Source organism: Anopheles funestus, chromosome 3RL (genome assembly GCF_943734845.2).
Source record: "Anopheles funestus chromosome 3RL, idAnoFuneDA-416_04, whole genome shotgun sequence".
Taxonomy (NCBI): Eukaryota; Metazoa; Arthropoda; class Insecta; order Diptera; family Culicidae; genus Anopheles; species Anopheles funestus.
The window spans coordinates 45,242,052-45,255,513 of NC_064599.1; the positions used below are offsets into that span (position 1 = coordinate 45,242,052).

At 40.8% G+C, this 13,462-nt stretch overlaps 2 protein-coding genes across 2 annotated transcripts in view; one reads left to right on the forward strand and one right to left on the reverse strand.

The window, feature by feature from the left end:
• LOC125769450 (ankyrin repeat and LEM domain-containing protein 1-like) overlaps positions 1-13,462 on the reverse strand; it is a 361,429-nt gene that overhangs the window by 290,349 nt on the left and 57,618 nt on the right.
• Positions 958-2,522, forward strand: LOC125769446 (myb-like protein AA). Its single transcript, XM_049438180.1, has 2 exons — positions 958-1,196; positions 2,075-2,522. Exons 1-2 carry the CDS (start codon positions 958-960, stop codon positions 2,520-2,522), a joined length of 687 nt encoding a protein of 228 aa, XP_049294137.1.

A 13,462-nucleotide genomic window follows, 5' to 3' on the forward strand; every position in this document is an offset into this window, starting at 1 on the left:
GATTCATTCTTATGAATTTATATCCATAGCAACTGGATTGTGATTCAAAATCAACTGGAAAGTAGTGTAGATTTAACATATATGAACTCTATGCGTAACTATCAGCAATGATCTTGCATTCAAAAGTTTTCAAGTGTGCTAGTCTTTACAGCTACCTTTACAAAATATCACAACCAAAAATAATTACAGAGTGTAATAATTATCAATGTTTGTTGTCTTCGGTATCTATATGAATAAACAAGTGAATTTTAATTATTGTGCTTGTTTGTTTATAAGTGCCTTAAAAATACCTGTAATATGTTGACCTAATTTGGCCAAAATCGTTTCGAGTTGCTGGTTCGCGCAAGCGAAAAAGGGTTAAGGTGCTTTTGTCAGTGAAGGAAACTCTTTCATACATTTTGTATGGAGACATAAAAACGGCGAAAAGAAGGACTAATTCCGCATTAAAGTGGCTGTAAGTTAATAAAATAGTCCAGTGGACGGTGTTCCTTTGAATCAGTGCGAGAGACAGTGCTTTAGGTGTTTTGTACAGGAGAAGAACGTCGGGTGGATCGGTGCGTGAATGAGTGGACGCTCGCGACCCGTACTGCAGTTCTTGTAGGCGAGACAAGCACCGCGGAGTAGACGACAGCGCCACCTGTGTTGAATAAATGTAATAAAATTGTATGCTGAATTTTTCTAAACCTTTCCCCGACTTTTCATCGGCTTATCGTCGGTGAGGAGGCGGTTTTATCATGGATCAGAGAAGCACCCGCTCGACTCGCTCATCTACCGTCCCAAAACCGACGGTAGAAAAGTGTAGCTAGGCGAAGCCACGAACGGTTTTTAGTAGTCCCGGATCGTTGATGGTGGAACTACGTGTTTCCCTCGGATTATTACGCCGTGCTGGCTGATGACGAAGGTCGAACAACATATGCGGAAGTGGTAAGCCGTAAATTTCGCAACCGAGCGGCAAACATGGCGGTCCAAGACGTGGGACATCATGGGCTGCATTATCAGCAGCAGCAGCCACGACAGCAGGGACAACAGCAACAGCAGCAGTATCATCAGCAGCTTCAGCAGACGCAGTGTCACCGGTCCGAACCGCAACAGCGACAGCGGCTTCAGCTGCAACAACAGCAGCAACACCGGTCGAAGCGGCGAGTGGTCCGTGTCGACCGTATAGACATTGCTCCGGCAGATGGGGTAACCTGGACGTAGGTCTACCTAAAACTTCGCACTTCTTCGGAACTGGAAGATGCTCGCGCTTACATCGGTATTGGTCGCCGCACCGGACTTGGCCATCTCAGTGTGCCCATGAAACAGTCGGCAAATAGTGTGCAGTTGGCTCACCGCATCCAGGAAGTACTTGGAGAGAAAGGAGTGACCCGAGTGGTGATGACATCAAGAACGCGATTAATATCAAGCTCGGGGAGGACTCCGGAATTACCCTCGTCGATATGTGGGAGCTGAAAGATGGCACAAAGCGTGCTCGTGTTCGTCTCCCGTTGGCCAAGGCGCGGACGCTCTCTGGGCCATTGTGTTAGCAGTGTTCGACAACTGCCAAAGCGTCCAATCGGACAACAATATTTTCTTCGTTGCCTCGAGATGGGGCACTTTACTCGGGAGTGTCGAAGCCTGGTGGACCGCCCAGGGCTGCTTTAAGAACTGTAAAGCAGACATCAGCTACATTATCTGCAAGGGTCCTCACATCATTGGTCATCCCAGCTGTAGTGTTCAGTCGACGGTGCAGTGCCATTTATACTAGTGACAGGCATACTGTCCATCGGACAACAACGATAATTGGGCAATAGACTCGTCGGGGATAGTTGCAGTAGTGAGCACCGGGACCAGCCCCATCCAGCGGGTGTGGAACAGTCCAACGCCTTTCTTCGAACGAGTTCAACCGATGATTAGAGGCTGTATAATTTGAATCCTACTCCCACCCTCAAGTAGCAGTTGCAGGCGATTAAAACGCCGCGCTCGAGGAATGAGATAGTGCGAGAAACAATAGGCGCGGTGAAAAGCTGCATAGCACTATCCAGCAGCCGAGAATCCGAGTACTAAACAAGGTCTCCACTCCTACGTTTGTCAGGAACAGCATCGCCCTGCCCAGTATTGTGGATGTGTCGTTTGTAAGCACATCTATTGCGTGTCCGGACGCGTGGGCTGTGGCTTCCGACACATCGATGCGGTTCTACTCAGTATCCGACCACCGGTACATTCTTTTCACTGACGGTCCGCCAACTTCGCAGCAGCAGGGAGACCATCGGCAGCAGCAGCAGCGTGGTCGTCAGCAGAGGCATGAGTCGTCTTTACATCACGCCGGTCGGAGGTGGAAGAGCACCCAGTTTACAACTGAGGCATTCCGGGTCGCTCTCAAGGCGGCAGGATTCCCGCAGCGAGCAGTCCGCCATGAGGGGATGGTCGATGCTGTGTTAGAGACCGACCGGGTGGAGTTGGATCGCATCGTCAGTGATCTATTTCCGACTCATCAGCCTGCTGACTGGCCGGAGGTCTTGGTGGCCAGCGGCGAGGGATAGCTGACGATGACATGGATTATGAATTTCAAATTCTTTGGAAAAGGGAATAGAGACTCTCAAAACGGAGCTTTGCACACTAGTTGATCGCAAATTAGAGACAACTTTTCGTGAGACAGTGAGAGCAAAAAAAGCCCCTGATATGGCTGAGGCAACCATGCGTGAAGCCTGTCTTAGCCGTACAACCGTTAGTACAGTGCAGGGCGAAAGTTGGTCTACAGTAGTAAAAAAGAGAAAAAGGACAAATAGCGGGGACAGTAATGTTCAAACTATAATAAGTAAATTTGACAAGGGCAATACAAACTTCAACCCGAAAAGAAATGACAACATTATTGAGGCCAATAAAAATATATCGGAAAAAATTAAAGACACTAAAACACTGGTTATTGTTCCAAAGGTAGATCAATCGTGTGAAACGACAAGATCTGATTTACGAGCGAAATTAGATCCAAGGAAACAGCAAATCTCGGACTTCCACAATGGTAGAGCCGGTCAAGTGTACGTTCAATGTTCTGCTTCTGGAAATTTAGATGAAATAAGGAAAGAGGTGGAATGTATGTTGGGAGAAAACTATTCCACTTCTTTACCTTTAGGAAGAATAAAAGTTATGGGAATGAGTGAAAAATACACGGACAGCCAACTCATCGATTTTTTGAAAACCCAAAACGAAGGAATTCCCTGGAAACAGGTTAAGGTCCTTGGAATATTCGAAAATAAGGTTTTAAAATACCATAAATACAACGCTGTTTTGGAGATTGACAATGAGTGTTAAAAATTTCTGGAAAAAGTAGACAAAATTAATGTTGGCATTGACAGATATAGAATATCTAGGGCCATTCATGTTTTAAGGTATTATCGTTGTGGACAATTTGGACACAAAAGCACCGACTGCAAGAATAAAGAAGCTTGCTCGAAGTGCAGTGCAGAACACAGAACAACTGAATGCGCATCAGCTACACTCAAGTGTGTGAACTGTGATTTGGCACATACGACAAGAGGCCTTAAGCTTGATGTAAAACACGCGGCCAACAGTAATTATTGTCCACTGTTTAGAAAACAAATAGAGAAAAGAGCACAATTTTCCTAATAGCAGGGGGGATAGAACTAGGGTGGTTCAAAGAAATCCTGTATTTCAATGTTGCCGGCCTATCTTCCTATAGACCTATATATAGCTATGCTATGTTACGGGAGACAGTAGATAGAGTTCAACCAATGTTGGTCTTTATCTCTGAAACTCATGTAACGGAAGTTGAAGCTTTTGAACAGTTTTATGTAAAAGGTTACAGGGTTGTGTCGTGTTTGTCCCATTCGCGTCATACAGGAGGAGTTGCCGTGTATGCCAGGAGCGAAGTTGCTCTTCGCGTGATCTTGAATGATTCATTAGAAGGTAACTGGTTTCTTGGGATAGTAGTTTCTCGAGGGATGGCGTTGGGAAATTACGGTGTGCTGTACCATTCTCCGAGCACAAGTGATTCAAGATTTATTGAGATCTTGGAAGAATGGTTGGATAGGTTCCTAGATTTTAGAAAAAAATAACATCATCGTCGGTGATTTCAATATCGACTGGTTGAATATTGAAAAGTCCGCCAAACTGAAACGTTTGATGGATTCGGTAAATATGAGACAAAAAGTTGATGAAGTTACACGAACCTCAAGGTAAAGCAGAACATTGATTGACCATGTTTACAGTAGCACGGACTTAGTCAACGATGAACGTTATGTAACGATTCAACGAAAATTTAAATGCTGGAATAGGTATTCCAAAGAAGCTCTTTGCTATTATGTTGCCCAAGGATTGCCAAATGATGTGTCAAGCTTTGATGAAGCTGCTGATGCATTATGGAGCACATTAAAGAGTGCAATGGAAAAATTGGTTTTCGAAAAGACGGTACATACTAGAAACTCTAATAAATGGTATACCCTTGATTTGGCACGTTTAAAACGGAGGAGAGATAGAGTGAACAAAAAATTTATTAGAACAAATTTTAGTATCTATTGGTCTGAGTATACAACACTTAGGAATGAGTATTGTAGAGCTCTGAAAGTTACTCGTAAAAACTATTTTTGTAACGAGATTACAAAACACAAAGGGAACAGCAAAGAGTTATGGAAAATTCTAAAAAAACATGTTGAAGCCGGATGATAAGAATGTTTCATTAGTGAAATTTGGGGGTACGGTGGAAACAGAAGAATCATCAATAGCAAGCAAATTTAATTCGTTTGTTGTGAACAGTGTCAAAGAAATCCATGAAAATATATCAACTGTATGTGCGTCCGAAGAGTTGATCGATACTCAGACTCCAAGATATAGTTTCAAATTTCGAAGGATTACTATTGAACAACTAAAAACAATTTGTTTTAACATGACCAAAAAGGCAGGCCTAGGAAATGTAAATGCTCATACAATTCAGGATTGCTTTCATGTAATAGGGAAGAACCTTCTTTCAGTGATAAATAAATCATTAGAAACAGGTATTTTTCCGAAAACATGGAAGGAATCATTGATTATAGCTATCCCTAAGGTGGCTGGAGCTATCAATGCGGAAAACTTTCGACCCATTAACATACTTCACGTCCTCGAAAAAGTGTTAGAGATTGTTGTAAAGGAACAACTAGTACAGTTTCTTAACAACAATGAGTTGCTGATTCGGGAACAGACGGGATACAGGGAGGGTCACTCATGTGAAACAGCCCTGAATCTTGTACTAGCGAAGTGGAAAGTGCTAATGGAGCAGACAAATTTTATAATTGTTGTTTTTTTGGATTGGAAAAGACCATTAGAGACAATTTCCAGACCCTTAATGCTGAAAACTCTTAAGCGGTTTGGTAATGTGGGGAAGGAGCTCAATTGGTTCGAAAATTATTTAAAAGATAGAACTCAGAGAACGTTATTTGGAACATCTATATCAGAGCCTCAGAGGAACATCTAGGGGCGGCCCGGTGGTGCATGTGATAAACGGCGCCAGTCCACACGGCCGGACCGGGTTCAAATCCCATCCGGACCGTCCCCCCGTAGCAGGGACTGACTATCCGGCTACGTGGTAAAATAAGTCTAGTAAGCCAGACCTGTAAGGTCGTTAAGCCAAGAAGAAGAACACCCTTGGAGTTCCGCAAGGAAGTGTTCATGGACCAATTTTGTTCATAATGTATATAAATGACATGAAACAGGTTTTTGAAGTCTTGTGAGATCAATCTATTTGCCGATGATACTGTAATGTTTATCTCGCATAAAGATATCAAACGAGCTGAGTCTCTATTAAATATCGATCTCGAAGCGTTAGATGGATGATTGAAATACAAAAAGCTTGCATTGAACATTAGAAAAACCTGCTACATGGTAATGTCTGTGAGTGAATTGTACAGCCTTCCTCCTATCACCATTAACACAGAACGAATCGATATAGTCCACCAGGTGAAATACATTCTTACTTGACGATAAATTGAAATTCGACGCTCATATAGATTGGGTCATCGCCAAAGTTGCAAAAAAGTGTGGAGTGATGAGTAGACTAGCGAATGATCTCAACTTGGTTGGGAAAGTTCAGCTCTACAAATCAATAATATCACCACACTTTGATTTCTGCTCGACAATCTTGTTTCTTGGCAATATAGGACAAATGAAAAGGCTACAGCGATTGCAAAATCGTATAATGACGCCTGTGCTAGGTTGTGGTCGACGTACATCGTCTAATGTGATGCTAGATATCCTTCAGTGGATGTCGGTTGAACAAAGGATAGTGTACCAAACTATGACCTTTATACACATGTTATTAAAAGGAATGTTGCCAGGGTATTTGGGGGAGAGAATAGTGCGTGGTTCTGACGTTCATCGGTACTGCACACGCAGATGCACCAAGAATACCCAGAGAGCTAGAAACTCTCTATGCTTTAAGGAAATCCAGATGTACAACAGGATGCCAAGAGAAATCAAAGATGCGAGCAACTTATACCAATTCAAACGTAGATGTGCCGATTATGTCAAGCAAACTGTGTAATGTGAGTTCAATGTAATTTATGAATGTAGTTGTCCCATGTGACTGAATTATGTGTAACTGCAGTTGCCATCACGATCTCGTTGATAAGTATATAATTTTGCCATAAGTAATATTTTAAAAAAATATATGACTGAGACAACATAGTTTGAGACACGCGCGCGTAGAAGTGGACAATCTAGGGATACCTAAGGAGTCTATAGATTTCCTTGCATTTTAGCAAGGTCACTACGATATTCATTCATGGATGTTGTAAGCGACCAATCTTCTCTCCCAATCAGCTTCTCCTGTTCCGGAAGGTAGTACCTTACACCATGTCGGTGTTTGAAGTACTGGCCATATGCAAGGAACAGTGCGTCCCGAAAGCTGGTAAACCGTTACCCTATCAATGGTACCCGGGAGACCAATTTAACGGATACTAGGGAACTGGGCCGGAGAAGTTTCACTGCTGGAAGTGTAGGTGATTCGTAGGGTACCTGAAAGTGTTCCTTGATGCCACCACTTATCGACCACTTTTGTTTTTCAACATGGATATTAAAAACATGTATTAGAGTTTAAAAATCTTAAAAATAATTTCGTCTTTCTCAAACCTATGTTGGGGTATGAGGTGGGACTTATCATCATCATCAGGAGTTGCCGTGTATGCCAGGAGCGAAGTTGCTCTTCGCGTGATCTTGAATGATTCATTAGAAGGTAACTGGTTTCTTGGGATAGTAGTTTCTCGAGGGATGGCGTTGGGAAATTACGGTGTGCTGTACCATTCTCCGAGCACAAGTGATTCAAGATTTATTGATATCTTGGAAGAATGGTTGGATAGGTTCCTAGATTTTAGAAAAAACAACATCATCGTCGGTGATTTCAATATCGACTGGTTGAATATTGAAAAGTCCGCCAAACTGAAACGTTTGATGGATTCGGTAAATATGAGACAAAAAGTTGATGAAGTTACACGAATCTCAAGGCAAAGCAGAACATTGATTGACCATGTTTACAGTAGCACGGACTTAGTCAAAGCCGCTACAGATCCGTTATTAAAAATATCTGATCATGAAACACTTGTTTTGCATATTAACGATGAACGTTATGAAACGATTCAACGAAAATTTAAATGCTGGAATAGGTATTCCAAAGAAGCTCTTTGCTATTATGTTGCCCAAGAATTGCCAAATGATGTGTCAAGCTTTGATGAAGCTGCTGATGCATTATGGAGCACATTAAAGAGTGCAATGGAAAAATTGGTTTTTGAAAAGACGGTACATACTAGAAACTCTAATAAATGGTATACCCTTGATTTGGCACGTTTAAAACGGAGAAGAGATAGAGTATACAAAAAATTTATCAGAACAAATTCTAGTATCTATTGGTCTGAGTATACAACACTTAGGAATGAGTATTGTAGAGCTCTGAAAGTAACTCGTAAAAACTATTTTTGTAACGAGATTACAAAACACAAAAGTAACAGCAAAGAGTTATGGAAAATTCTCAAAAATATGTTGAAGCCGGATGATAAGAATGTTTCATTAGTGAAATTTGGGGGTACGGTGGAAACAGAAGAATCATCAATAGCAAGCAAATTTAATTCGTTTGTTGTGAACAGTGTCAAAGAAATCCATGAAAATATATCAACTGTATGTGCGTCCGAAGAGTTGATCGATACTCAGACTCCAAGATATAGTTTCAAATTTCGAAGGATTACTATTGAACAACTAAAAACAATTTGTTTTAACCTGACCAAAAAGGCAGGCCTAGGAAATGTGAATGCTAAAACAATTCAGGATTGTTTTCATGTAATAGGGAAGAACCTTCTTTCAGTGATAAATAAATCATTAGAAACAGGTATTTTTCCGAAAACATGGAAAGAATCATTGATTATACCTATTCCTAAAGTGACTGGAGCTATCAATGCGGAAGACTTTCGACCCATTAACATGCTTCACGTCCTCGAAAAAGTGTTAGAGATTGTTGTAAAGGAACAACTAGTACAGTTCCTTAACAACAATGAGCTGCTGATTCGGGAACAGTCGGGATACAGGGAGGGTCACTCGTGTGAAACAGCCCTGAATCTTGTACTAGCGAAGTGGAAAGTGCTAATGGAGCAGAAAAGTTCTATAATTGCTGTTTTTTTTTGGATTTGAAAAGAGCATTTGAGACAATTTCCAGACCCTTAATGTTGAAAACTCTTAAGCGGTTTGGTATTGTGGGGAAGGAGCTCAATTGGTTCGAAAATTATTTAAAAGACAGAACTCAGAGAACGTTATTTGGAACATCTGTATCAGAGCCTATAGAAAACACCCTTGGAGTTCCGCAAGGAAGTGTTCTTGGACCAATTTTGTTCATAATGTATATAAATGACATGAAACAGGTTTTTGAAGTCTTGTGAGATCAATCTATTTGCCGATGATACTGTAATGTTTATCTCGCATAAAGATATCAAACAAGCTGAGTCTCTATTAAATATCGATCTGGAAGCGTTAGATGAATGGTTGAAATACAAAAAGCTTGCATTGAACATTAGAAAAACCTGCTACATGGTAATGTCTGTGAGTGGATTGTACAGCCTTCCTCCTATCACCATTAACACGGAACGAATCGATGGAGTCCACCAGGTGAAATACCTGGGGGTCTTACTCATATAATTCGACGCTCATATAGATTGGGTCATCGCCAAAGTTGCAAAAAAGTGTGGAGTGATGAGTAGACTAGCGAATGATCTCAACTTGGTTGGGAAAGTTCAGCTCTACAAATCAATAATATCACCACACTTTGATTTCTGCTCGAGATTCTTGTTTCTTGGCAATATAGGACAAATGAAAAGGCTACAACGGTTACAAAATCGTATAATGAGGCTTGTGCTAGGTTGTGATCGACGTACATCGTCTAATGTGATGCTAGATATCCTTCAGTGGATGTCGGTTGAACAAAGGATAGTGTACCAAACTATGACCTTTATACACAAGCTACTAAATGGAATGTTGCCAGGGTATTTGGGAGAGAGAATAGTGCGTGGTTCTGACGTTCATCGGTACTGCACACGCAGTTCAGATGCATCCAGAATTCCGCACTTGATTTCCCAGAGAGCTAGAAACTCTCTATTCTTTAAGGGAATCCAGATGTACAACAGGATGCCAAGAGAAATCAAAGATGCGAGCAACTTATACCAATTCAAACGTAGATGTGCCGATTATGTCAAGCAAACTGTGTAATGTGAGCTCAACGTAATTTATGTATGTAGTTGTCCCATGTGACTGAATTATGTGTAACTGCAGTTGTCATCACGATCTCGTTGATGATGATAAGTATATAATTTTTCTATAAGCAATATTTTAAAAAAATATAAGACTGAGACAACATAGTTTGAGACACGCGCGCGTAGAAGTAGACAATCTAGAGTAAGGACCTAAGGAGTCTATAGATTTCCTTGCATTTTAGCAAGGTCACTACGATATTCATTCATGAATGTTGTGAGCGACCAATCTTCTCTCCCAATCAGCTTCTCCTATTCCGGAAGGTAGTACCTTACACCATGTAGGTGTCTGAAATACTGTGGCCATATGCGAGGAACAGTGCGTCCCGAAAGCTGATAATCCGTTACCCTATCAATGGTACCCGGGAGACCAATTTAACGGATACTAGGGAACTGGGCTGGAGAAGTTTCACTGTTGGAAGTGTAGGTGATTCGTAGGGTACCTGAAAGTGTCCCTTGATGCGACCACTTATCGACCACTTTTGTTTTCCAACATGGATATTAAAAACATGTATTAGAGTTTAAAAATCTTAAAGATAATTTCGTCTTTCTCAAACTTATGTTGGGGTATGAGGTGGGACCTATCATAATCATAGCTTGTTCTATGGGCTGATAAACTCTGTATTCAATTTCTTGAGTTCTTCAATATTTATATATGAACCACATGAACACAAATAAAGTTAGTCTTGTTCTGAATCCGAGTAGACGTGTTTTCTTGGCTTTATGCAACACAATGCTTCGAAATTTGTGTCCTCTAGGTGACGAAAACGGCTCCACAGCCGGAGCCGGCTGAGACCGGCTACAAAAAGTTTTGAAACCGGCCCTGAACCAACGGTTAAAAAACCGCCTCCGGAGCCGGCTTTGGTATTTAACCGACTCGGGAATCAACTACTCCGAAGCCGGATTCCAACCAACATCTTCGTTGGGAGTCATCGTCACAACAAAAATGGTGCGCTATAACCAACCATAGTTTAAACAGATGAACAGGTGAAGTGAAGTAAAACAATCGTTAATTAAGAAAATGTCCACCAAAAGATGGAGGAAATCCGTTTATCTATATAAAATACGCGATAAACGTGCAAAATTGCTAAATAATGAACCGGAAACAACATCATCATCTGGTGAGTTTAATAATATTTATCTTGTGCGGCATTGTACAATGATTATAATTATTCCAGGGTTTTTTTATTCAGTTTAGGCTCACCGCACACTTTTTCCTGCTCTGCGCACTTGATGTTTGACGCGGATAGGCAAAAACACATGCTTCTTACTAAAACTCAAGTGGGCAGAGCACGAAAAAGTGTGCGCCTAGCCTAAACTGAATAGAAAACCCCTGTATTTATCTTATGTTAGAAGCGAATACAGATCAATCTGTAGTTCTTACATCGGATGAAGATGCACCAGATATCTTTTACAAAGACAAATATTCTGAAGAAATCGAAAATATTTATTGCGATCAATCATTTCCAGATTGTATCCGATTATGGGCCATATCAACACATCAAACCCGTCGAGCGCTAGATTTGCTATTGGAATTGTAGAGGAAAAAAACATCAATTATACTTTCAATCAATTATAAAGATGCGCATACGCTAATGAAGACTCCTGTCCAAACGGCATCTACAATAGACAGTATTAAAGGAGGACGTATGTGGTATAACGGTATTTCTAAATGTTTTCAAAATTATTTCAGGTATGATAAAGCATCATAATTTTGTAATACGTACAATAATAGATTCATTTTTATTTTTACACTTACACCGTCATGCTCCAACATTTAAGAAATTATAGGTGGACTTTTCGATAAATGGTCTTCCATTACACAGGAGTGGACCAACTGAATTTTGGCCGATTTTAATAAAACTATCTGAAATACCTGATGCACCTATTATGACTGTGGAAATTTTTTGTGGACCCTCCAAACCCCACGACGTCAACGAATATCTGAGCATTTTTGTTACGGAATTGAACAAGCATCCGTCGAACGGTATCATCATTGGTTCACAAAACTTTCAAGTATGCTGTAGAGTACGGCCTACTCCGGGAGTTTATGTGGGGAAAGGAGTCAAGAAGTGGTCGATGGACACGCCAATAGACCACCTTGAGGTAGAGTGGAAGGGAGGCCAAGAGTAATCGATGGACAAGCCAACAGATTAAACCTGGTGGGAAGGGAAGGGATATAAAAAAACTACAGTTCTTAAACTGTGTATGTAGCTGAATTAGTATAAGAATAATACTAACTCAATGCGTTTGGAAGATTAACTTAATTTCAGTATATTTCACATTGGGTTCACATTGGCCCTAGACGTGGTTCGTTTGCGATGTACAGCGAGACGAACATTAAACTATTTAAGTTTACTCCTAGGACAAAACTAACATTTTCCGATAGATGGAGCTACCGTTCTTTTTTTATCTCTCTTTGTCCTAACTAATCTACTATCCCCTAGATGGCGTTACGTAATCGCGGAATGCCTATCTTCGTTTCCAACATATGCTTACGGGCTGTTATAGCAGATTCGCCAGCCAGAGCTTTTATTAAAGTTAGGCGTTTACAAAATTTCTTAAAAGGCTTGGTAGTGTTATGTTTTCAACCTAATATTTGCTATTTTTTTCAGGATTAGTATCATTCAATGCCGGTAGCGGATGCTTGAAGTGTACGTGAGAAGCTTAATATGACAAAACTGCAAATGTATTTTGAAAAAATGGATGCAACCAGGCGAACTGATGAAGAAATTCGTGCAATGACATGTATGTATCATGTGAAAAATCCCACACCTTTGTCGAAGATAAACAATTTTGACATAATTCAAGACGTGATTGTTTCCGACCCGCTTCATCTACTGCATCTGGGATGTATGAAAAAAATGTTGAAAATTTGGCTTTCGGTTTTGGAAAGGAACATAGTTCCAAAGCTTTTTGCATTATTTAAATTTCATCATTCTCAAAGGAACAATCCCTGTTGCTTCGTGGGCAACGGAGTAACAAAATTTGATTTTTACGCTAGTTTGAGCACTTTATTTAGCTAACCGCAATTTAGCTTTCGTCGGTCTAGTTTGGTAGGATTTAGGTTTTTGCTTGGGTCGCTTTTAAAACGTATTCTCTTTGCGTCTACTTTGCTACTAACGTTTACCGATCAGCTGACCTGGCGCCAGGCGCCCCCGACCTTTGTAGCCCTGATTGACCTATTTTCTTATTCGTCCTGCGTTAATGCATCCCTTCTACTCGCTCTAACGCAGCTCTTATCTCTCGCTCACAACATAGACTAGCGCCATCTAGCGCCCAATAGCACGATCGTGGATGTATCGAGTGGATGATTAGATCAACTCGATCACCCGATGACAGCCGGTAGAACAACAACCGGGTGTCAATATCCGCAATAATATTGTGCCAACAATCCCAAATGAAACATATGAGAACTTCAAGCTATTTTTTTGTACTGTGACTTTCTTATCATCAACGTTCTACGAAGCACATTGGGAATATGCCAGAGATTTGCTAAACCAGTTTGTAGTTGGATTTTATACAGTGTGTATGTTACTGCAATCATAGGTTTTGCCATATAATCTGGAGCACGAATTCGACGATGTGAACATATTTGGGCCATTAGAGACCCAATCCCAATATCATAATCCAATATCATAATATCCCTTCGCAAACGAACTCCAGCAAATTGTAGAGTTAAGAAATTAGTTCATAAGTATAAACTA

Coding starts and splice junctions, on each gene's coding strand:
- LOC125769446 (XM_049438180.1), top strand. CDS start 958: ATGGCGGTCCAAGACGTGGGACATCATGGGCTGCATTATCAGCAGCAG. Junction 1,197..2,074: donor GCAGATGGGGTAACCTGGAC/GTAGGTCTACCT, acceptor TACGTTTGTCAG/GAACAGCATCGCCCTGCCCA.